This window comes from Columba livia, chromosome 18, assembly GCF_036013475.1.
Source record: "Columba livia isolate bColLiv1 breed racing homer chromosome 18, bColLiv1.pat.W.v2, whole genome shotgun sequence".
Lineage (NCBI taxonomy): Eukaryota > Metazoa > Chordata > Aves > Columbiformes > Columbidae > Columba > Columba livia.
In genome coordinates, this window is record NC_088619.1 from 2,223,717 (window position 1) to 2,245,598 (window position 21,882).

At 50.6% G+C, this 21,882-nt stretch overlaps 1 protein-coding gene across 1 annotated transcript; it reads left to right on the forward strand.

Moving 5' to 3' along the window:
* Positions 1-250: 250 nt before the first annotated feature.
* On the forward strand, positions 251-18,911 carry LOC135575714 (cilia- and flagella-associated protein 52-like). The gene is made up of 14 exons (XM_065034409.1): positions 251-373; positions 983-1,182; positions 2,715-2,851; positions 3,374-3,502; positions 4,411-4,510; positions 4,966-5,082; positions 11,849-11,949; positions 12,898-13,068; positions 14,633-14,781; positions 15,448-15,593; positions 16,772-16,923; positions 17,547-17,649; positions 17,812-17,923; positions 18,587-18,911. The coding sequence occupies exons 1-14, from the start codon at positions 307-309 to the stop codon at positions 18,760-18,762; spliced, it is 1,860 nt and encodes a 619-aa protein (XP_064890481.1). The 5' UTR covers positions 251-306; the 3' UTR covers positions 18,763-18,911.
* Positions 18,912-21,882: the final 2,971 nt, after the last annotated feature.

Sequence of the window (21,882 nt, forward strand, 5' to 3'; positions counted from 1 at the left end):
TTCGCATCCAGTGCGGAACTCGTGGAGAATGAAACACAACCCTGAGACCGCGCAGGGGAAGCGGAGGGGACGCGTGAGGGGACGTGCAGAGATCGCTCACCCGTGTCCCGCCCGCCCCGGGCTGCAGCGGGACCCACGCGCGCGGCCGCTACGCGCGTTCCCGCCTCGGCCGCGCGGACACGCGCGGGGACCGGCCGCCTGGCGCCGGGGGACGCCCGCCGCCCAACAGCGCCCCCTGGCGGCTGGGGCGCGCAGGGCCGGGGCGCAGGCGCCGTTGCGCTGGAGGCGCGTCCGGGCCCGGTGGCGATGGCGGCGGCCAAGGGGGACGGGGCGGTGGGGGAGCTGGAGCTGCAGGCGGCCATCGGCTTCAACGGTACCGCGGGCCGGGCGGGGGGCGGCGTGGGGCACCGTGGGGTGAGCAGGGGGGTCCTGGGCGCTCCCGCCGCCCTCGCCCCCTCCCCGTGCCCGGCGCCGCAGGGGCAGCGCTGCCAGGGACCGGTGCCAAGTGAAGAACAGGAAAAGTTTGACTGAATTGCGGGGTTTTCTGTTTGTTTTCAAATTCCGCAGCTTCCCAGAACGAGAATAATTTGCACATGAAACCAGCTCAGGTTGCACAGACACTGTTGTGAGCACCGGGGATGGGGCTGGGCGCCAAGGGGAATGTGCGGCCTTGCCGCTCTGTTGAGGAGGTCATGGCAACCAGGGCTGGATGCCGTGTCCTCAGAGCCCTCTGTGCTGGAGCGCTGGGGCCTCTGCGCCCTGTGAATCCACAGAGCTGCCGGACCACAGCGTGGTCCAAACCTTGTCAGGGTGACCGTGCTGCTCGACACGGGGTTGTTCTGCTGAACAGCTCTGGGGAGAACTGGAAGGTTCTTTTCCTTCCCCCCCCCTCGCCCTGTGAGGTAAACCGTGGGGAGCCAGTGGTTTCTGCAGCCCCTGAACTGTTGGCAGCCAGCGAATCTTTCACCCGTTTCTCTTGCAGGACATGTTCCCTGTGGCCTCATCTGCCACCCCGACAGGGAGCACATCCTGTACCCCCTGGGCTGTACGGTGGTGATTCAGCACCTGGACACTAAGAAACAGAGTTTCTTGCATGGCCACACCGATAACGTGTCCTGCGTTGCCGTGTCCAGGGATGGGATGTACGTCGCTTCAGGACAAGTCACCTGCATTGGATTCAAGGTGGGTAATGCTCTGATTTTGTGAAAAATGCAGTTGCGATTCGTGCTAAGATGTTTAATGTTTACAGATATAACTAAATGAGGCACGGGCTCTGAACCTGGAAAAAGGCGGTTAAGTTCTATGTAAAAAGTTATGAAACTTGCTTATGATGTTATATTGACAGAGGGAACTAACATTTTAAGGGTTAACTAAACTTATAATGGGTGCCTACTAACGAACTAACACTTTAAGGCTTAGTCACACAGTAAATGCTTAGTTTAGAGCTTTATGTTAAGAAGAACAGAACCCCATCGAATGCCAAGATGAGAAGTTTTACTGCGCTTAGCTGTAACCTTGAGGAGACAAGATAACGAAGATTTACAGCAAAAGGGGGCGCCAGTCTGGTTTTGTTCAACTTGGCAGCTTGGGTCCAGTCAATTCAACATAATGAGCCAAAGGTAAAAAGTTCACTGTGATGAAGCTGAAGGAGCTTCATCCAAAGACCCCCAAAGACCCCTCCTCAAATTCACCAAGTGGCACTGCACAGGCGCAACAGGGGAGCGTCTATGGAAATGGTTCTCTGAGACTCATTTTAATCAGAAGCGGGGAAAGGTCATGAATATGTACAGGCATTCCTGGGCTCATTATGAATACGTAACACCTTACTGTATTTCAGCACACTTCTTATTGTTGAAAGGTGTGCGTGTTGGGCGGAGCGAATCCCCCGCGCGCCCAGCGCTGTTTTGCTTTTGCTCTAATGAACACGTGTTTAAGGAATACAAGGAATTGGATTAAATGTTGCTTATCCATAGAAAAAACGTAAGTTATTTATGTCAGATTTTAACCGCTTAGTATTGACCAGAGAAATTGGAGTTGGCTTGCCAGTGGTGGGAACACCCTTCATTTATTTTTTCTTTTGTTGGAAAACAAATATCTGCAATGGGAAGATGTTGAAGGGAATGGGAAATTGTAGTTACTCTATTGCTGGATGTGCCTTTATGTTTTTGTAAAACATTAAGCAGTCTCCCTAGGACTGAGGGATTTTTAGTTCCAGTCCTTTTTATCCAAACTGTTGTGGGCGTGTGGCAGCCAAAATCTCATTAGACATTAATTAATAAATGCTGATTTATTTCAAGTGAGACCTGAGTTCCAGAGCTGCTTAGGACTGTCAAAAGCCCTTGACAGGTACCTACCTGCATTTTTAGACCTCTGAAGTTCTTTTCGTTTTATTTTTGCCTATTTGAAAGACCCCAAGACACTTGGAAGGGATCAGGTTTTAGTGCTTTCAGTATTTTAAAACCTAAGTCAAATACTCAGTGTCTCAGGGTAAATTTAGGTGCTGAAATGAAGCAGAGCCACTCAAGTGCTCAGCTGGAATAATGCTTCTTACAGCACCCAGTCTGAAGCCTCTTTGTGTCAGGGGTGCCCAGGGCTGCAGAGAAGCTTGGGCTGGGCTGCTTCTAACAACTTTCCTGCCAGAGAACGTTGTTCTCCCTGATCCTGCGAGTTACATCTCATGCTCTGCCATCCCCCCCTTCTGCTTTGCCCCGCAGGCAGACGTCATCCTCTGGGATTTCCCAAAGCAGGAGTTACTTGCTCGGCTCTCGCTGCACGAGGGCAAAGTCGAGGGACTCTCGTTCTCGCCCAGAGGCATTTATCTTGTGTCCCTGGGAGGCCAGGACGACGGCAGGTAAGGATTTCCGCTTCTTGGCACAAGATTTTTGACAAGAATCAGATTCTATGGGCGGCCTGAGACGTTTTTCCAGGGAGGGTGGTGAGAGCCTGGCCCGGGTTGGCCAGAGAGGTGGTGGCTGAAGCATCCCTGGAGACATCCCAGGCCAGGCTGGACGGGGCTCTGAGCACCCTGAGCTGGTGAAGATGTCCCTGCTCATGGCAGGGGGGCACTGGGGAGCTGGGAAGGTCCCTCCAACCCAAGCTGTTCTGTGATTCTGTATGATTTGAGTCGTGCTCCGCAGAAGGGATCTGATAAATCCACGTAGCCTTGCTTCAGGAGCGGGGGATGTAAACTGCAATTCTACACTTTGGTGACAAGTTTTTTCTTGGGTAGAATCTCTACAAAGTTACTTCTGTTGTGTGTCCTGATAGGAACAGACTGCAGGACAATAGGCTTTGTCTTGCTTTTGTTTTTTAGTAATTGACTTCCAAGCAGTGTCAAAAAGCGAAGCTGTTTCAAGGCTTTCTTCTCCTGCAGGGTGATGGTGTGGGACGTCAGTAAGAGAGAGGCTGTGTGCGGGAGCCCGGCCTCGCCGCGCAGCGCCGGCAATGCCAACGTCGTCATGTGCTCCAGCTGCAGGGACGAGATGTTTGTCACTGCTGGAAAGTAAGGGTTTGTTGAGAGGAACGAGCAGAGCGAGAGAACCCCTGGCCCTATTTCCTTTGACAAAGAGTCTTTATTTAACTACAAGGAAACTTAAGCAACTGTGTGCTTGTGTTGTTTCTTTTCACTCTGAATGGACTCATGAATATCCGTCAGGTTGTAGCTTTAAGGCATTTCTGCTTGTTCTCCATGTAACAATATGTTTTCAGAGCAGCACACAGGGGCCCATGTGCGTCACTTCTGCTCCTGATAGCAGGATTTTGTACTCAGCATTCCCCGTGCAGTGTTTAAAATATTTAGTTGCCAGTGTTTACACAAGAAAAGCAGTCAATGAGTGCCCCTGAACAATGGCTAATTAATGTCGAAACAATGATGTCTTGCCGGTCGTTGGATGATCTCCTGTCCTCACCAGATGTGATGTACAGTTGGTCACTGGCTTGTAACAAAAGTTGTACAAAATGTCGCGTTTTGCAAGGATGTGCGGCAGCGCCCATATATCCAGGCTGACGTTTAAACGCGTTGAGGGCCTGCACCTCCCTGTGCATCAGGGACGGCTTTGGATGCTCTTGGCTGCACTCGCACTTATGAGTGCTCGCCTTTGCAATTTTAGCACTTTGGTAAATGTAAGGGTGACTCTGCTTAAAGATATTACATCGTCTCTGACATCGTCAATTAAATTGCACTAGAAAAGAGTTGAGAGTGTCCTCACATATGTATTTGCTGAAGATTTTTGATTTACCCGGAAAAAGTTTCCATAAGAGACTTCTCTGATATTGTTCTTTTTCTCCGTATTAAAAGATCAGAATAATGGAGCCTTGTGAAGGTTTTTTACTTCTTGTAGTACTCACAAAAAAAAAAACTTGGAGGTTTCTGCATCTGTGGATTTGATCCCACTCTATTTGTTCTTCTAGTTTCACCATTCGAGTGTGGGAACTCGATACAGCAACTAAAAAAATCCATCCATCTGAATGCTACGCGGGGCAACTGAGAAGAATCACCGTGTGTGTTCAGGTACGTTTCAGCCAAGATGACTTTGCTAAACTAAGAAACTCTGTACAGACTAGAGAAAAACCACGAGTTTCTCTAATAATGCTGGAAATGTTGGTCCCAAGCGCGTGACGGCAGTGAAGTTCCTCAGCATTGGCCATGGCAGATGATCTCCCACGGCCTCTGGGAAAGAGTGTTCTGGATGCTCCTCAAGAGAAGCAGCACGTATTACGGTCACGGGCTCCGGCACCCGGATTTTTATGCTTCAAAATATGATCTAGATTTGGTTAGAAAGTGTCTGGCGTTCAGCAGTGTTCTGGATCTGTGCGTGTGATGGAACAGAAACATTGGCTGGGTTCCCCCAGGTGAACTCTTGGCAATCCACTGAACTAAAGCTGTTGGTGCAGCCCAGTGTCAGGCGTGGGACACGGGTCTCAGTATCCAGACCGTGATCTCTTTTTCTTTATGCTTTCTTATAGATGACAGATGATGATGGTGATTTTTATCTTGGCACGACGAGTGGAGATGTCCTGAAAGTGAACACAAGCAGCAAGGTGCTGACTGCCTGTGGGCCCCAGAAGAAGAAGTTTAGCATGGTGAGTAGCAGCTCTGTGACTCCAATTCTGTCCTTGTCCTGCTCTTTGTTAGTGACTGAAGGTAGAGCAACCTGCGGGAGAACCATCACAAAGCGGATTCTCAGACTAACGCTTTTCCTGCGCTGTCAGTTCCTTGTGTCTCGGTCTTGATGCTGAAGGCTGAGCCCATTGTCCCGCCTTCGTTGAGCTTCATTTGGCTCAGAATTTGGGTTTTACTTGAATCTCGTGTGTCATCCCACAAACTCTGTACAATTAATCTGGTAAACGTCGTAGAAAGTGAAAAGTAGTAATAAAAATGGAGTAGTTCCTGACTTTTTTGCTTCTTTTAAGAAGATACGAGCTGGAGTGAGACAGAGGACGTTCCTGGGAAGGCTGGTGGAAGCGCTTATTTGAGAGGCTTTCCCGCACTTACTGCTGTAAGGTCCCATAGTCAGATCTCACAAATGTGTTAAATTGTCTGGACTGAACTTTTCTTTTTGTGTTTGTTCCCCATCCCATTCCCCCACTTCCCTTCGTCTTTTTGCTGTTCTGATTCTGCCACTGATGAGGCAGAGATCTTACTGAAAAAGGCAGTATAAATCATGTAATTCAAGAGTTTATTGTAATGCGTATGCACAATTTGGACAAAACAAGGTTGCACAGGGTACATTGATTCTATTGCTTTTTAACTTCTGAGTTCTTGACTTCATAACCCCAAGGGTTTTTTAACGTAGCTTTTTTTTGTCTCTAATTGGGACTCATGGGTCTGAGCATCCTCAAACAGGAGTTATCTCCTGAATAAGGAGCTTCTGACCTGTGGTTGTACAAGAATTCTGCATGCAGGCAGCTGTAATGATAAAACAATCGGCACCAGCTAGAACACTTGTTGTTGATTTCTCGTTATTTGGTGCTATAAAAGGCTTCTTGTAGCGTCTCGGTCTGTCCCTTGCCTAAGCTGGGATGTGTTTTGCGACTGCGTGAGCAGCACGCCCAGCAGCGAGCAGCAGGGGCAGCGCTGCCGCGGGAGGGCCGGCTGTGCTGGTGGGGATGCCGCGGGGCCGCTGTCCTGCGGGGCAGCAGATCTGCTCTGAGAGCAGCACAAGCCCACAGGGGCTGTAAGAGCAGTTCAGCAGTCAGCCCCAAAGAAAACTCTCCTCTGGGCTTGTTTCCCTCAACCTCCTGAACTTTGCTTGGACAGGTGCATCCAAACCATGTACGTGCCCATTCCAGATGAAATATTTATTGCGTTACAAATGCAGGCCCATGTCTCCGGGATAACTTGGACCCACTGAATCCTTTGAAATACAGTTCAATGTTTATCTGTTCCAGAAGGGTGGAGAAGTTATTACTTGTTTTTCCCACTTATATTGTAGGAATGCAAGTAGTTTTTTTCTGTGTCCCTCTTAAAGGACAGGAATGGATGTGTTTCGTTTTCCTGCTGGCAATGGTAAGTTCGCTGCAGGTGTGTCCCCGTGTGGGGACACCCGCACTGGCCGCGGTTGAGCCCCTTGTCCGGCTGCCCCCCTGCAGGGCTTTGCGTCCACGCAGGACCCGTGGCTGCTCTGTGCTGTCTCTTAGGCCCAGGTCTTGGTGACTGTCACCTCCCCTTCCAATGCCTGCGTGCTTTGAGTCCTTCTCCATCTCGCAGCACGTGCACCTCGCCCAGAGCCCCTGGTTGAAGCCGCCCGAGGGCCTGAACTCCCGTGTCCTCAGGGCTGAGGGAAAGGTGCCAAATGCACTTGAAACAAAACTTCACCAAAAATACACTTCTGAGAGCACTGCTAAAGAAGCCGTCAGGCAGGGTCACGAGCAGGATGCTGTGCCGTTTGGGGGTCCAAAAGAAAAAGCCAAGGCTCAAAGCCAGACCACAGTCCAGTCCGTACTGTGAGGGGTTTTATCGTAAGGCAGATCCATAGGAACGGCAGTTTGTGGCAGAGACCTTTGGAGCATCATGAGCTTCAGCTGGCATGGCTTCTGAGAGTGAAAAGCTGAGGGAAAACAGGCCCCTTGACTGTGCAAGAGGCTGACAAGGTGTTGAGGAGAAGGGAAGATCCAGAAGTGGGTCTCGTCACAGCCGCCTGCCAGCCTTGTGGACGAGCCCTGAGCTGGTAGGCGCTAATCTGGCTTCAGCTTGGGTTTATTAGTGTAATGTGGTGGCAGCTTCTTAGGATGTGGCACTGGTCGTTGGGGGAGCCAGGAGAGAAAAGGAGACATTCACATTGGATGGAAATAGCGAGGAGTCCTCCCAGTCGCCTCCTTTCCCCTCCCGCTTCAAACAGGCGTTCCTGTTCACAGGCTTTTCGGTCAGACGCGCTCAGCCCCGTCACCCCTTCTCCTCTTGCTCTCTCCCTCGCTCTTCCCAATGCGCTTCCCTTGTGCCCGAGGAGGGGAATTCACCAGGGCAAACCCGTGTTGCTGCCGTCACTGGGAAGGCGCTGGGACGTTTTTCTCTGCAGTTACTGTCAGTGCCTCGGCCACAGATCCCCTCTCATACTTTCCAGCTCTCTTTCCCAGCTCCGTGCTGTGATTCTCTTTCCGCCCACCCCCTGCACATCTCTGCACACAAATCATACCTTGTCACTGGACTGTCAACAAGTGCTCGCTGGACACACGTAGGATCTCGTGTTTTATGGCAGCAATTTCCAGTTGTAGCCTCACCTCCAGTGCCGAAAGAGGTATTTTGCAGATGTTTTTTCAAGTCAAAACCACAGCGTTTATCAAAACAAAACTATTTGCATCCTTGTTTCCACACAATTTAGTCCATCGCGTTGCTAACCAAGACATCTTGTGTATCTTTCTTGAAAATGTACCTTGCATTACCACTTGTACCAAAACTTCTCCCCTCTGGAGCCACGCATTGCAATGCTGTCTGTGTTTGAGAACAAACCTCTGCAAACCATGTTCACCAGTTGCACCGGGGAATTACGATCCGGTGGCAAAGCATGAAACTGCAAACCTGGAGTCCACAGCCACCCCACGCCGAGCACATCTGTAAAGGGTTTAGATACTGCAGGGTGAGGAGGCGATTCTATTGAAAACAAGGTGGGGCACCCTTAAAGGAACTTTGCCTTTAGATACATAAGAACGTGTTTATTGTATGGACACGATCTGAAGATTTCTTGGTTTCTGTTTTGAAGAGGAGTGGCAAAATAGTTTGTTATGATGAAGCAACTTGTTTTCCATCTGCCTGGAATGAAGTTTAAGTGCCTGTCTCTAAGGTGTATAAAGACTGGAATAAACAGCAGCATTCATTTTGCTCCCTGCCGCGGGCCTGAGGAGCTGTAAGGCACCCGTTGGAATGTGAAGAGGGATGTACAATTGCAAACGCATTTTCAGAAGTAGTTGGAGTGATTTGCATTGTAAAAAGAAATAAAATATTGACAGGAGATGCGCTGGAAGAATGCACAGAGCGCTCAAGAACTTTGCAAGAGATCCGAGTGGGACAAGGAGCAGGAATCCCTGCAGGAAGGGACCGGGCAGGCTGCAGTTCTGATGGTGCTTTTATTTACAGTCGTACTTGAAAGCGCTGGTTTCTTTGGGTGAGCAGTCAATAATGAATGGTGATGTTTTTAACCTCCTACGTTAGACTCTGCATTTCACCTACAAGAGCACTGGCAGGGTATGAAATAGAGCATTCATCGCAGCATTAACGTGGACTACTTGACTCTATGAATAACAAGTGCAGCTTTTAAAGCTTATAAAGCTGTTTACTGATGGTAATGCAAAGAACAGGCTGGACAAGAGAGAAGCACAGTTGTCAAATTAAGGTTGAAGTGGAACTCCCATGATTTTGAGAGCCTGGCAATGAATCCTGGCCGTTCTAAGGTTTTGGGTGTTTGGGGTTTTTTTCTGTCTTAATAACACCTGCTTCCCTCTCCAATGGAAGAACTGCAGAGAACAGCTTGGAACAATCAGAGCAGTGTTGGCAGCGCCGCCAAAGCTTTAATTCATTAGCAAGGAGCTGTAATCAGATAAACTCCGTAGTCATAGGTTGCATTTGTAATGCTGCCACCTGCCATAACGCTGAACCCAAAGGGCGTCTGAGGTGGAAGATTTTAGGGGCAAAACCGCAGACCAGGAGCTCAGCAGCCAGGTGATGGGCCCGTGATAACAGGGGACTCGCCAAACGCTGCCAGCGCCTCGGAGGAAGTTTCCAGAAGCATTGCTCAGAAACCGCTCTGCTTGTGGATCGTCTTTCTAATGCAAAAGAATCCCTTTGTTCTTGTGCGTTTGCTGAGAATATTTGCACGAAACCCGGCGCCGCTGCCGCTGTGAGAATGTGGCAGAAGATCCTCTCCGCAGGTCGTGTTTGTCACCCGTCAGGAGACTGCGGATGTGCTGCTGCTGGAGCCGGCGAACGGGGAGCTCAGTGCTGGTGAATCACAGAGCGGGAGAGCATGTGTCAGGTTCTTTTCTGCAGCCCATGGTTATTTGATCCTCAAGTTAAATCGTCTTTAAGCCGATGCATAGGTAGGTGTGAGGCTGCCTGCATTGCCAGCGCTGGAATGCGCAGTAACGCTTCTGGTGATTTGGGGTTTTTTCCTTTAAAACGTATAAGCAAGCCTTTAAAAACAACCAATTGCTTCTATTTGCGTGGATAATCGAAGCAAAGTAATTTTCCCAGATTCATCAGACCTCGCCTGTGGCTTTTTCCGTGTCCTTTCTGGGTCTAAACAGCTCAGATGTCCATTTTCTTTTCTCTTTCTTCACTTCTTCTCTCTCCTTCCTTAGACCTTCAGTCCTTTCCGCGAACAAAACCAACACTTTGTGACTTTGGTTTTTCTAAACCCTCTGAAGGTGTTAAATGCTGAACATTTCCCGGGCTTAGGCCGGATTAATGCTTGAGAAGCACAGGAAGGCTGGGGGTGCTGCTTAGATGTCAGACTTTGAATCCTAAAGCAGCGACATCTGTGTGTGTTCCCCAGTCACAAGTCAGGCCCACGACAGGGGTTTCTTCCTGGGGAATAAATACAGAATTACTCTGAGTCGCCTCTTGGTCGCTCTTTGAGAATTGACTTCTTGGTGCTTTCACAACACTAAATGCTGGAGCTGGGCATTGTTTTTCCCCGAAGAGCCACCACCAAACAGAAATTGTTGTTTTCCCATAATGGCTCGGGCTTAAAGCAGAAACAGTCTGAACATTGCGAACCTGCTGGTGGGATCCCAAGGGCTGGCAATGGTGCTTATGAACCTGGGAGCGGCAAATGCTGCTGGAGTCTGGACTGTGACTTACGGTGTCAGTCCAACAGCTCCTGCCCGTCCCTGCGGGTCTGTCTGGGCGGAACAGCCGCCGGCCACAGGTTCTGCAGGCGCCTCTGGGACGGGAACTTCGTTTTCAGTTCCAGTTTGGTGGCATAAAGCTCCTTTATCTCATGGTTTTGTCCTTTCCATTTCACTCATGCAGAAGTTCCCCCAAGCTCGTAGGGATATTTTCCCAAGTTAGAATATCAGGAGAGTCCAGCGTAGGGCAACAAAGATGATGAAGGGAGTGGAGCACCTCCCTTATGAAGAAAGGCTGAGGGAGCTGGGTCTCTCTAGTTTGGAGAAGAGGAGACTAAGGGGGGACCTTATTAATGTCTATAAATATATAAAAGGTGAGTACCGTGAGGATAGAGCCAGGCTCGTCTCAGTGGCAAACAATGACAGGACAAGGGGTAATGGGACCAAGCTGGAACACAAGAGGTCCCACTTAAATTTGAGAAGAAACTTCTTCTCAGTGAGGGTGACAGAGCACTGAACAGGCTGCCCAGGGGGGTTGTGGAGTCTCCTTCTCTGGAGACATTCAAAACCCGCCTGGACATGTTCCTGTGTGACCTCACCTGGGCGTTCCTGCTCCATGGGGGGATTGGACTGGATGATCTTCTGAGGTCCCTTCCCATCCCAAACATACTGTGATACTGTGATACTGTGATTTAACCCCACAGAAGTCATTTCACTCCTCTGGCAGCCTATCTTGGAGTCTCTTGGTGATTTTCAAGAATTAATCTGTTGTACATGGAACAGTAATATTACTTCACAGGTGGCAGAACTGAAGCAGATCTGACTCTTGTTACACTTGTATTTTGTGGAAGGCTGAGGACTGTTTTCATTTGTTTGGGTGTTTTTTGTTGATTTTGTTGTCATGCATTTTTTTCCTGTAGCCTGGTACTTTATCCACCGAACAGCATTTCTCCTTTTCCAGTGGCTGGCCTCCCGTTGATCTGCTCTGCTCAGTAACAGCAGAAACCCGGGATGACCATGGGCTGACTCATTTCCAAAGCTTTCCTGTGACAAACGTATTTGATTACTAATAGGTGGGAGATGGGATTGCATCTTTCAGGCAGAGAGAGAGGCCTGAGACGCAGAGGATCATCCTAAAAAGAGCTGTAGGAAAGACCATTTAAGCTGAGTTGTGTCCTCTGTTGTTTTCGTGGCTGTTGGATGAAGGACACGCGGAAGGAAAAGCGCGAGTGCCGCTCCACGATGTGGGTATCGCTTGCTGCGATGAGGTCAGGCTCTGTACGTGGTCCCAGCTGCTCTGAAGAATCCAAGATAATGCTGTTTGCTCGCTCCTCGTACTGTATTAGTTCATATAGACCTGCAATTAATAACTCTTTTCTCCCTTCTCCCTCTAGAGAGCCACTCTTTAGCCCAGGTCAGTGACAAAACACTGACAAAGCCATATTGGAGTGAGATAAGCCCCGCCGTCGGGAGCCCGGTAGAGACTCCGTTGTGCTGTTCAGCGTGGCTGCAGCAGCAAGGAGCCTCTGCTCCCATCCGATTGCGTTTTCATCCTGTTTTCTCCTAGGGAGTCACAGCTTTGCTTTTGCCGAAGACAGGAGGTTTAATAGTCGGCACCGGAGAAGGGACTGTAGCTCTCTGTACAGGCTCAGACTTCCAAGTAAAGAAGTGAGTTTGTAGATGGAAGAATCAGGAGGGGAGAGGTGACAATTCCTCCAAAAGGGTCACGGTATAAGAACCAATCATTTCTATGGAAAGGCATAATCCAAGTCAGTCTCAGTTTTTCAGTCCTGCAGACACAATACACGGTCTGGTTCCAGCGTCACGAGGTTGGAGCAAACTGAAAATTACTGCGTGCGTTTGCAGGGAAGTGCCCTCTGATCCTTCCTTGTAAATGACTGTTGTTTCCTTTGGAGCAGTAGGAGTCAGATCCTAAACTGATGCAAAGCCAGACAGATTTGTTGAAGTCAATAGAATGACGCTTATTTACACCGGGTGAGAAAGAGTAGTAGTTGCCATCTCCAAAAGGGTTTGTTGGGGGTCATGGGATTGTAAAGCGGGGCTCTGCTAATTTTATAGGCACGTGTCTGGAAGTGCTGGAGTTTTGCAAGGCTTTTTTCTGCATACCAGATAGAAAGCTGCAGGCGTCATTTCCCCATACGTGATTTGAAAATTGGGCTCACACCTACTCATTTGGCGTTGCTTGAATATCCCCTTCAAGTGTACAGTTCTGCAAGCTTAGCTTTGTACGACTGAAACTATTCCCAGAAGGTCTAAACTGTCTGGAAATATCCTTGAAAGTGGGATATTGAAGTGCACTTGAGCAAGAATATCAACAAAGCTGTTGTTACCTTAGGCCCTGGTGCAGGAAATCAAGTCTCCAAAGCGCTGCCTGTGCCAGCCCTGGCAGAGCAGCAGCTGGGACGGGCAAGATCATGGGAAGTAGTAAACGTGGCTGGGAATGGAATGTTAGTCCTGCCCATGCTCTTGCATCTTGATATCACAGCCTAGTGCGGAGCTTTTTGGGGAAACAGCAAAAGTCAAATTCTCGAGAAGCTGGAAAATGAAAGTTCCTCGAGGTCAATGTCGGGCCAAACCTTTGCTTTCTTTGCACAGGAGAATGCGAGTTGAAGGTGCTGTCACTTCCCTGACGTGTAGAGGTCGGGACGACCAGTTCTTTATAGGGACAAATAAATGCCAGATGTACCGCAGTGCCTACGCTACATTTAAAGAGGAGCTGGTCGCCGTCTGTCACACCGAAGCCGTCAACGACGTTGTTTTTCCTGAGTGAGTATAACGGGCTGGGCTGTATTTGGCTGGTGCAGAAGCTTGAGGAGCTGCCGCTGAGGTCAGGGTGCCTGTGTGCGCAGCGTTTACCACAGGAACCCAGAGCCTGGTACCATCTGTTGGGATGATTGATACGGGCGATGCTGTCACCTGCCCAAAAAACGCCGGGGTGACGGTGAGCAGCTGCCTCAAAGCAGAAGGCAGCAGTTCAGTTGGAGCACTGGAAAAATCACTGATCTGCAGAAAGGATGATAAGTAAAAAGACCTGAATTATTGATGTTTGGGCACCGGCAGGGATGGCAGCCTCCCCCTTTTGTCCCAGGGTCGCTCTGCATTTGTCTTGTGAACGCACAGCAAATGTTCCCTTCCTGGGTAGTAGCATCGTGACTCTTTATTTTGTTTTTTTAAACCCACAATGGATCGTCTCTCCAGATGGAAAATGGGATTTTGATCCAAATGAACATTTTTGGCGTATTTTTATTGCTTCGCTTCTCGGCCCAGCACAAAGGATCAGATGTCACCGAGGTGCAGGGAGTGCAGGGAGCAGGAAGCGCTCCTCCCCGCCTGCCGCCAGCCTCAAACACACATCTTCTCATTTAATGAGAAAATCAGGTGGAGCTTTAGGGTGATGTGCTGCTGATACCGCTGATTGACACGCCTGTGTCACAGCCATTGGTGCTGACTGTAAGGACTACAGGACTACATCCTTGCGTAGATGTTTGAACTTCTTATCTGTTGCCTGCTCTTGAACAAAGCCTATTGCTGACGGGGAAATACGGGCTTAATTTCCCTGCTCTGGCTTATTTCAGAATCCTTCACTTGCTGATGTTATCCTGGTTGATAAAGCACCCGTGCAAGCTGGGCTTGAAAGAGGCCACACTTTTGTTGTGCCGGTTTTCTCTGTCCTGGTTCATCTTTCTGGGCATTGATGGTGCTGTTGAACAAAAGCTCGCGGTACCTTTCTAGATGTCACTTTCTGTTGCATCCCTAGGACGAGTGGCTTAGACCTTATTTCAAAGCACTGTGTCCCATGGCTTTTGAAATGCTGCAGGTCTTGTTTTATTCCAACATTTATAACAAGTATATTATGAACAGACTTTGCCATCATTTCTATTGCCTTCAGCGCTGTTGAATGGGAATCATCCAGTAAGCAAGATAAAAAATGACATCTTTACAACGTGAGGCTGCAGTTAGTGGCTGATGTTAAACCTGGGCACTCAGCACTTTTACACCCACTTTTGTGTCTATTCTATATAACACATGAAGTTGTTTAGAGATTGAATATGGGGAATAAACGTCACAGCTTCAACAGAAAGAGTTCTTTTAGTTTAACTTTAACTGTTCCTTAAAATGAATCTTTGAAGAGAACCCAAGCCAGGGGAATTTCATGTGAGAAAGGTGATCCTCCAAAAAAGGCCTTTGTCTTAGCCGTGGGGATCCCTGTGGGGCAGATCCCAGCTGCAGGTTAGCAAAGCCAAGCTTTGGAGGACGATTTGAGCTGTGACAGAGCAAGGAGCGTTTCTGTGTGCCCGTCCTCGTTACCTCTCCTCTCTGAACTCTCCAGGGGACATTCGGACTTGTTCGTTACCTGCTCCACAAACGACATTCGAGTGTGGTACACGCCGGAACGTCTGGAGCGGCTGCGAATCACCGTCCCCAACGTCACCTGCCACGCGGTCGAGGTGACGAGGGACGGCATGGTCATCATTTCAGGTAATGGTCAGCCCAGAGCCGTGGTTGCTCAACTTAATAAACATCAGTATGTTAAAACGAAGGGAAGATTAAATTGGGAAAGCGTTTAAATGGAGTTCATGGCGATACCCAAAGGCCTCTTTGCTTGCAGCTGGTCCGATGGACTTTGCTGGCAGCCCCGCTGTCCTGGTGCTGCAGTTGCGGTGAGGGTAGAAGGCAAGGGCTGGAGACCTTGCTTTGGATCAGTGAATTCCGGCAATCCAGAATGCGGTTCAGTCTTATTTAAATTACCTAATTCTAAAATATCAACCTTGTTGTGTGCAGCAGCTTCACCTGTGATGTATGTAGAGCACATTTGCATAAAGCCGCCGTCCATCGCCATGTGCAAGTTGCTGACACAGGGACTCCTGCAGTCCTAGAGCAGCCGTGCAGCCTCCCCATGGTTACCAAACCACTTTGTCCACAGCCAGAATCCAAAAGCAATTACATTTCAACAGTGTGTTTGGGACCGTAGCTCTGCGGGCTCATCTGCAGTACAGTGGTTTTCACGGGTATGCTGGTGATCTAACAGCGTGGGCCTTATGTGGGAGCTTATTTATAAAAAGGGGTTGGTTTGGAAAGGAAAGAGCGACAACAGTGTGAGGAAAGTCTGTGCGCCCGGGCAGTCTGTTTCTTTCTGTTCATCAGCTTGGAATGACGGGAAAATCCGCGCCTTCGTGCCCGCTACGGGAGAGCCCATGTACGAGATCAACAACGCCCATAACCTGGGAGTGACGGCAATTGCTGCGACCAGCGACTGCAAACAGATCATTAGCGGAGGAGGTGACGGGCAGGTAATTTGTGCTTCAAAACCTGGAGCAGCTTCGTGCGCTCATCACAGGGCCTGCGAATTGCCTGGAAGTGCTCAGTCAGAACGGGAGCTGTTCTGAGCTGCCGCTTGAGCCAAGGGCTGAGTTCAAAGATATCAGCTTTTGAGATGTGCTGTTGTTCTCAGAGGGCATCATGTAAAACAGTGCCCCGATTTCTTCTGGCATGGCAGTTTTGGAAATCCTTCTAATGCAGAATATGCTCTTAATCCTTTTTGTTCATTTGTCTCTCCCCTATATTTGGCTGATATGTGCAGCTGAGACAGAATTACAACTAAAGGTTGGTTAAGCAGAAAGGAGAACGGCAGGGGCGCACTTGCAGTACTCGTTCGGAACACAAAAAAGCTGCTCTGCGATGCTAATGGTTCTGTCAGAATCAGTCCTCAGGAAGCTGTGACTTCAGGGTTGCTGAAGGGATCGGGATGCTCTGAGCTTTGAGCAAGTGGCAACTGGACATCCAGATCCCTTCGGGAACTCGGCATCAGCCTCGAAAGCGTGGAAGGTCAGCTCTTCTCTGCCTTTGATGCCCGTGTCTAAATGTCTAAATTTTCACTGGGATTTGGCCTTAGTGGAATGTCGAGGTGAACAGACATTGCAATGTTTGGCACTAGTGGGACAGGACGTGCAAGGTGTGAAGGATCAAGGCCTCAAAGCAGAAAGATTTTTGCTGTTACCAGCACAGGGAAAAGAGGTGCTTTCAGGCACGTGTTTCACATCAAAGCTTTAAAGAGCTGGTTTGTATTTCCTTCCTGGCGTTCTCTGTAGGACAAATAGCGGGTAGCTCCTTTCTATTCCATTGCAGCAGCTTTGTGCTTTGATCTTTAAAGCACCACTGGCAATAGATCGTGGACTGGGTGGTTTTTCCTGATCAAGAGCTGTGTAAAATGAAGCATGGGAGAGCGGGCACTTGGCAAAACCAAGGCCTGGGGTTGATGGCCACGAATTCCTGAAGCAAGTGGATTACACTGTGGAGAACTCAGTTGAGCTTCACAGGTCAGCTGCACCAATAACCCACAGGCCAACGGAGACGGTTGGGACTGAGCTGCTGTACGTGTTGGCAGAGAAAGGCAGAGTTCAGGAAAGCTCCTCCTGAGCTCCGGCAGGACCAGCTGGTACCAGAGCAGATGTGTGTTGCTGATTTTCAGGTGAGGATCTGGAATATTGGTGAGAAAACCCAGAAGCTGAGGGAAGTTCTGAAGGAGCACAGAGGTGCCGTGTCCTGCATCAAGATTAATAAGAACGACAAAGAGGGTGTCACAGCCAGCCTGGACGGAACGTGCGTCATCTGGGATCTTGTGTAAGGCGACAGATTAGTATTGCCAAGGCACTTGGAGTGCTGGTAATATCTGTAGGGTCACTGTGCCCGGTTTGGGACACCACATAGCGAGGAGGAGGGGAAAAAGAGCATTAAGAGAGAAAAACTTCTAGAAAGAACAATGAGGTCAGGGAATGTAGAACCTCCAATTCGAGAAACTTTTCAGAAAAGCTCAGACAAACCTTTGTCTGCAGTTGTTTTCCTGTGCGGGATCCTGCTTGGCCACGGTGGAGCGGGTGAGTTCCCAAGTTTCCCACTAGCCCTGTTTTCCAGAACTTTGTGACTCGTGTCGAGCTCTTGCGGATCTGCAGACTTTCTGCACTGGGGTAAGGCCGAGGACACCTTGGCATAGGGAACAGCACCTGGAAAGCATTCTGGGTTTAAACATTTCATTTCGTACGACAGCAGATCAAGAGTCCTATAGGGCAGCTGTGATGGAAACAGAACTGATAGCCTAACGGGCTTCATGGAACCCTGAACTCAGAGCAGTGCCTGAGAATATCCAAGGAGAGAGATCTGATGTACAGCACAGGCAGAGACATTCCAGGCAGGCAAAGTTTGGGTTTTGACACTGTTGCTCTGTCTCATTTTGGGGTGTTTTGCAGGCGTTACGTGAGAAAACAAATGATCCTGGACAACACATTGTTCAAATGTGTGTGTTACCATCCTGGAGAGTACCAGATAATCACCAGTGGAACAGACAGAAAGGTGAGCAAAGCTGCAGGAACTCTGCAGTGCACAACACACGGTCTGGCGCTGGTTCTGGGGTGAAACTCCTGTCCCTGCACAGCAGGTTGTGTCCCAGGGCGGTGCTGAAACCCGTGTGCTGCTCACGGCCAGCTGAGCGCCCCGCTCTGCTCTGCTCTCTAGATTGTGTACTGGGAAGTGCTCGATGGCTCCGCAATCAGAGAAGTGCAAGGCTCTCTGTCGAGCTCCATCAACGGGATGGACATCACATCGGACGGGGCGTCCTTTGTCACAGGTGAGTGCGTGGTTGGAGCTGGAGAAAGGAGGTCGTATTAAGACCAGGAAAAGCAAGGCAGTGAACCAAGGATCTCAGTACAGTGCGAAAAAGCTGAAAAAAGGGGTCAGCTAAAGGGGAAAAGAACATGAATCACCGAAGAAAAATACTGTGGTTCAGGCTGTAGTTCAGACTGGGAAGACGCTGCTGTAGCTCACTGGGATCTGCTGGTGAAGGTCCGGAGCCCTTCACTGGACACTGACTCCAGCAGAACAGAAGCAGTTTTTGCCATAATGCCCAAGAAAACATATCCTGCTCTTCCTAGGAACACCGAAGCGTTCCCCTGCCTGGGAGCGGGGAACAAATAGCAGCAGAACTCGGTGTATCACAGTATCACAGTATGTTTGGGATTGGAAGGGACCTCAAAAGATCATCCAGTCCAATCCCCCTGCTGGAGCAGGAACGCCTAAGTGAGGTCGCACAGGAACATGTCCAGGCGGGTTTTGAATGTCTGCAGAAAAGGAGACTCCACACCCCCCTGGGCAGCCTGGGCCAGTGTCTGTCACCCTTACTGAGAAGAAGTTTTTTCTCAAATTTAAGGGGAACCTCTTGTGTTCCAGCTTGATCCCATTACCCCTTGTCCTGTCATTGTAATCGTTTGTTCTTCCTCTGTGCCTGACGCAGGTGGTGACGACCATCTGGTGAAGCTGTGGGACTATAAGGAGGGCACGGTGACTCACATGGGAGTGGGCCACAGCGGCAACATCACCCGCCTCAAGATCTGCCCCGCGAACAAGTACATCGTGAGCGTGAGCGCGGACGGTGCCGTCCTCATCTGGAAATACCCCAGCTCGGGCTGACAGCCGGTGCCGGAGCTGCTGGGCTGCTGCTTCCCCGGCCGGCCCTGGAAATGCTCTTTTCTTACCGCTCAGTTTGTTGTAAATCGTTTGTTTTCTTAGAGTAAACAGTATATTTCTACTCCCTGGTATGCATTTACCAGGTCCTTAGATACCCTTTCTAGCTCAATTTTTTTCAGGGGAGCTAAGAATTTGCTGTTTGTTTTGGATTCATCACTTCCGAAAATCACCTTGGCAGTTGTAACAGTTTGCGTTGTTACTGCCGCCTTTCCTGCCCGTCTCAGCATCATCTGCCTTGTACGTCTACTCATTTGTGGGCTCTCTCTTGCTTTCACATGTTCTCTCTCTTCTCTGCACTCTTCTGTCTCTTATTTAATGAATAACTTGTTGTTTAAATTCAGTCTGCTGTGTTTAGTGCAGACAGCAGTGCAGGCAGTGGTGCAGACAGGCGTGTAGACAGTGGCGCAGGCAGCGCACGGGCAGCGGTGCAGACAGCGGAGCAGGCAGCGCACAGGCAGAGCACAGGCAGAGCACAGGCAGCGGTGCAGGCAGCGCACATACAGCGCACAGGAGAGCACAGGCAGCGCACAGGCAGCGCACAGGCAGAGCACAGGCAGAGCACAGGCAGCGGTGCAGGCAGAGCACAGGCAGAGCACAGGCAGCACACAGGCAGAGCACAGGCAGCGCACAGGCAGCGAACAGGCAGAGCACAGGCAGCGCACAGGCAGAGCACAGGCAGCGAACAGGCAGCGCACAGGCAGCGCACAGGCAGAGCACGGGCAGTGCACAGGCAGAGCACAGGCAGAGCACAGGCGGCGCACAGGCAGAGCACAGGCAGAGCACAGGCAGAGCACGGGCAGTGCACAGGCAGAGCACAGGCAGAGCACAGGCGGCGCACAGGCAGAGCACAGGCAGAGCACAGGCAGCGCACAGGCAGCGCACAGGCAGAGCACAGCCAGCGCACAGGCAGAGCACAGGCAGCGAACAGGCAGCGCACAGGCAGAGCTGGACTGTGCCCAGTCTCCCAGCCCCACCGGTTCTCCCCAGCTCAGCCCCGGTACAACCCGCGGCAGTGGGACGGGGTGTCTGAAAGCGCATTTCCCCTCGGCCGCACGGGTGTTCCAGCCTGTGCCAAGGGACGGGAGCGGCTCCAATACAGAAAACATTGTCCGATGGCAAAGCCCAGACAGTGGGGACCACGTTTTCCCTTTGTTTTTATTGTTATTGTGATTGGCAGCATGACAATGGATTTCTGCCGGGCCTGGAACAGCTCAGCTCAGACCTGCTCAGGCTTTTTTCTTGAGCTTATCCTGACACCCAAGTGCCTCCCTGGGGCAGAGACTCTTGCCCAGGCAGAGGAGACGTTTCCAACACTGTCCTGTCACCGTGTCTCCCTGATCAAACCAAAACTCTCCGTGTCTTTAATATCCATCCCAGCTGTCTGGTGCCCGAGGCACCGGGACAGCTCGTGCCATAACAACACGGAATTTTCCAGAATAGCGAGCAAGCATTTCCCCCCCCTGCTTGCATTGGACGTTTTCATTTTCCCCACCCCAAATTTGCTCCCAAGTCTGCAGCATGCTGCAGCGCCGATGGATGTTGGATTCAGCCTGAACAGGAAGGCATCGCGTTCAGAACGGTTTGAAGGGGGAAGGTTGCACACACGATATTGTTGAAAGGCAGATCAGCATAGCGAGCATTCCTGGCGCCCGCTCCAACCTGCAAACGCTTTGGACTGGAATGGACTGGCGGTACCTGTCAGAAAGGAATCGCTGCCTGCGCCCCGGCGCTTGGGAAGATGCTGCTCAAGAAGAACCCCAGCAGGGTTTTAGGTCCTTGGCTGATGGGAGCTGGTTTTCTTCCCCGCATCAGCGTGGCAGGGCGTTCAGAGGCTCTCGCTGCTGTTACCTGCTGCACTTTGGGGCACATTGCTGGGGACCCGGCAGAGCCACTGGCGTTATCTAACACTTCCCAATTCAGGCAGGTTTGGAGTTTTGGGACGTGCCTATTTCACTGTCGCATTTTAGACTATTTCCCTTTCATGTGTCCATCAGGTCTTGCTTTCTACCAACCTCCTTCCAACAAATGCTGGTTTCTGATCTCTCAGTCTGGCTCCTGCATCTTTCACTGTCCGGCTCCCCTTGCTTTTTCTTTAGGCTTTTCCTGCTTTCATTGTCAAGCTGCTTTGGATTTCTGGTTCCACTCAATCCAGCACTAAGCCCCGCTCAGGTTCCCTCTCTCGCTCCCACCAGCGCTGTTTTGGCTCGGGTGGGATGCTGCCGGGCTCCAGTGTCCAGCGAAAACCAGCTGGAGAGAAACAACAGGCACTGCTATTTTCAGTGAGCCAGAGCTTTCTAGATTGGGTAAACCTCATTCTTCCCACGGTGTGTGAAGCACAACCTGCCTTTGTCAAATAATTCAGAGAGAAAAAATGCCTCTATCCTGATGCAAATGCTGCGGGGGATGCCAGTGTCCATCCCCTGCTGCAGGGGCTGCAGCAGCACGGTGCTGTCAGCAGAGCCTGGAGCTGCCGGCAGAGCCAGGAGATCTTGGCACGTTGCTTTATGGATGGTGACATTAGCACGGGAGAAGAGAACCTAATGTTAAAGACACTTTTCCAAGAGGAGCATTTTATGTATTGGCTTTGTAAGGATGGACTTCCCAGCTGTCCGCTCAGGAGGCTGCTGAGAAATGAGCTTTAACTGTGGGTGCAGAGCCAGTTTGAGAGTGAAACCTCTGAGTTGGAGAGGTTTGTGGCCAGAGTTTCAGCTCAGCTTTGACGCTGTTCCCCGACTGCCCGAGCCAGCGAGTCCCTCCCGCGGTGCCGGCAGCGTCCAGCCAGCCCGGCGCAGTGCAGGGGGTTCTCTGGGGCCAGATCCTGCACAGAGTCACCGCGTCACATCCCACCATCCTGCCCAGCCCGAGTGCTGCTGAGCCCAGGAGCTGCTCCCCAAGGTCCGAAGACTCTCCCAGCAGGCAGGGCTGCTTCCCACCTTTGTTCCATCTCACTGGAGGGAGAGAAAAGTCCAAGAGCCCAGGCTGAATGGCTCCCAGAAGGGGGCTGCTCCCCCGGGAGGCCTGGCAGGGGGGCAAGGGGTGTCCCCCACCAGCACCAGGCTCTCA

Coding starts and splice junctions, on each gene's coding strand:
- LOC135575714 (XM_065034409.1), top strand. CDS start 307: ATGGCGGCGGCCAAGGGGGACGGGGCGGTGGGGGAGCTGGAGCTGCAG. Junction 5,083..11,848: donor AGAAGAAGAAGTTTAGCATG/GTGAGTAGCAGC, acceptor GTTTTCTCCTAG/GGAGTCACAGCTTTGCTTTT. Junction 17,650..17,811: donor CCAGTGGAACAGACAGAAAG/GTGAGCAAAGCT, acceptor TCTGCTCTCTAG/ATTGTGTACTGGGAAGTGCT.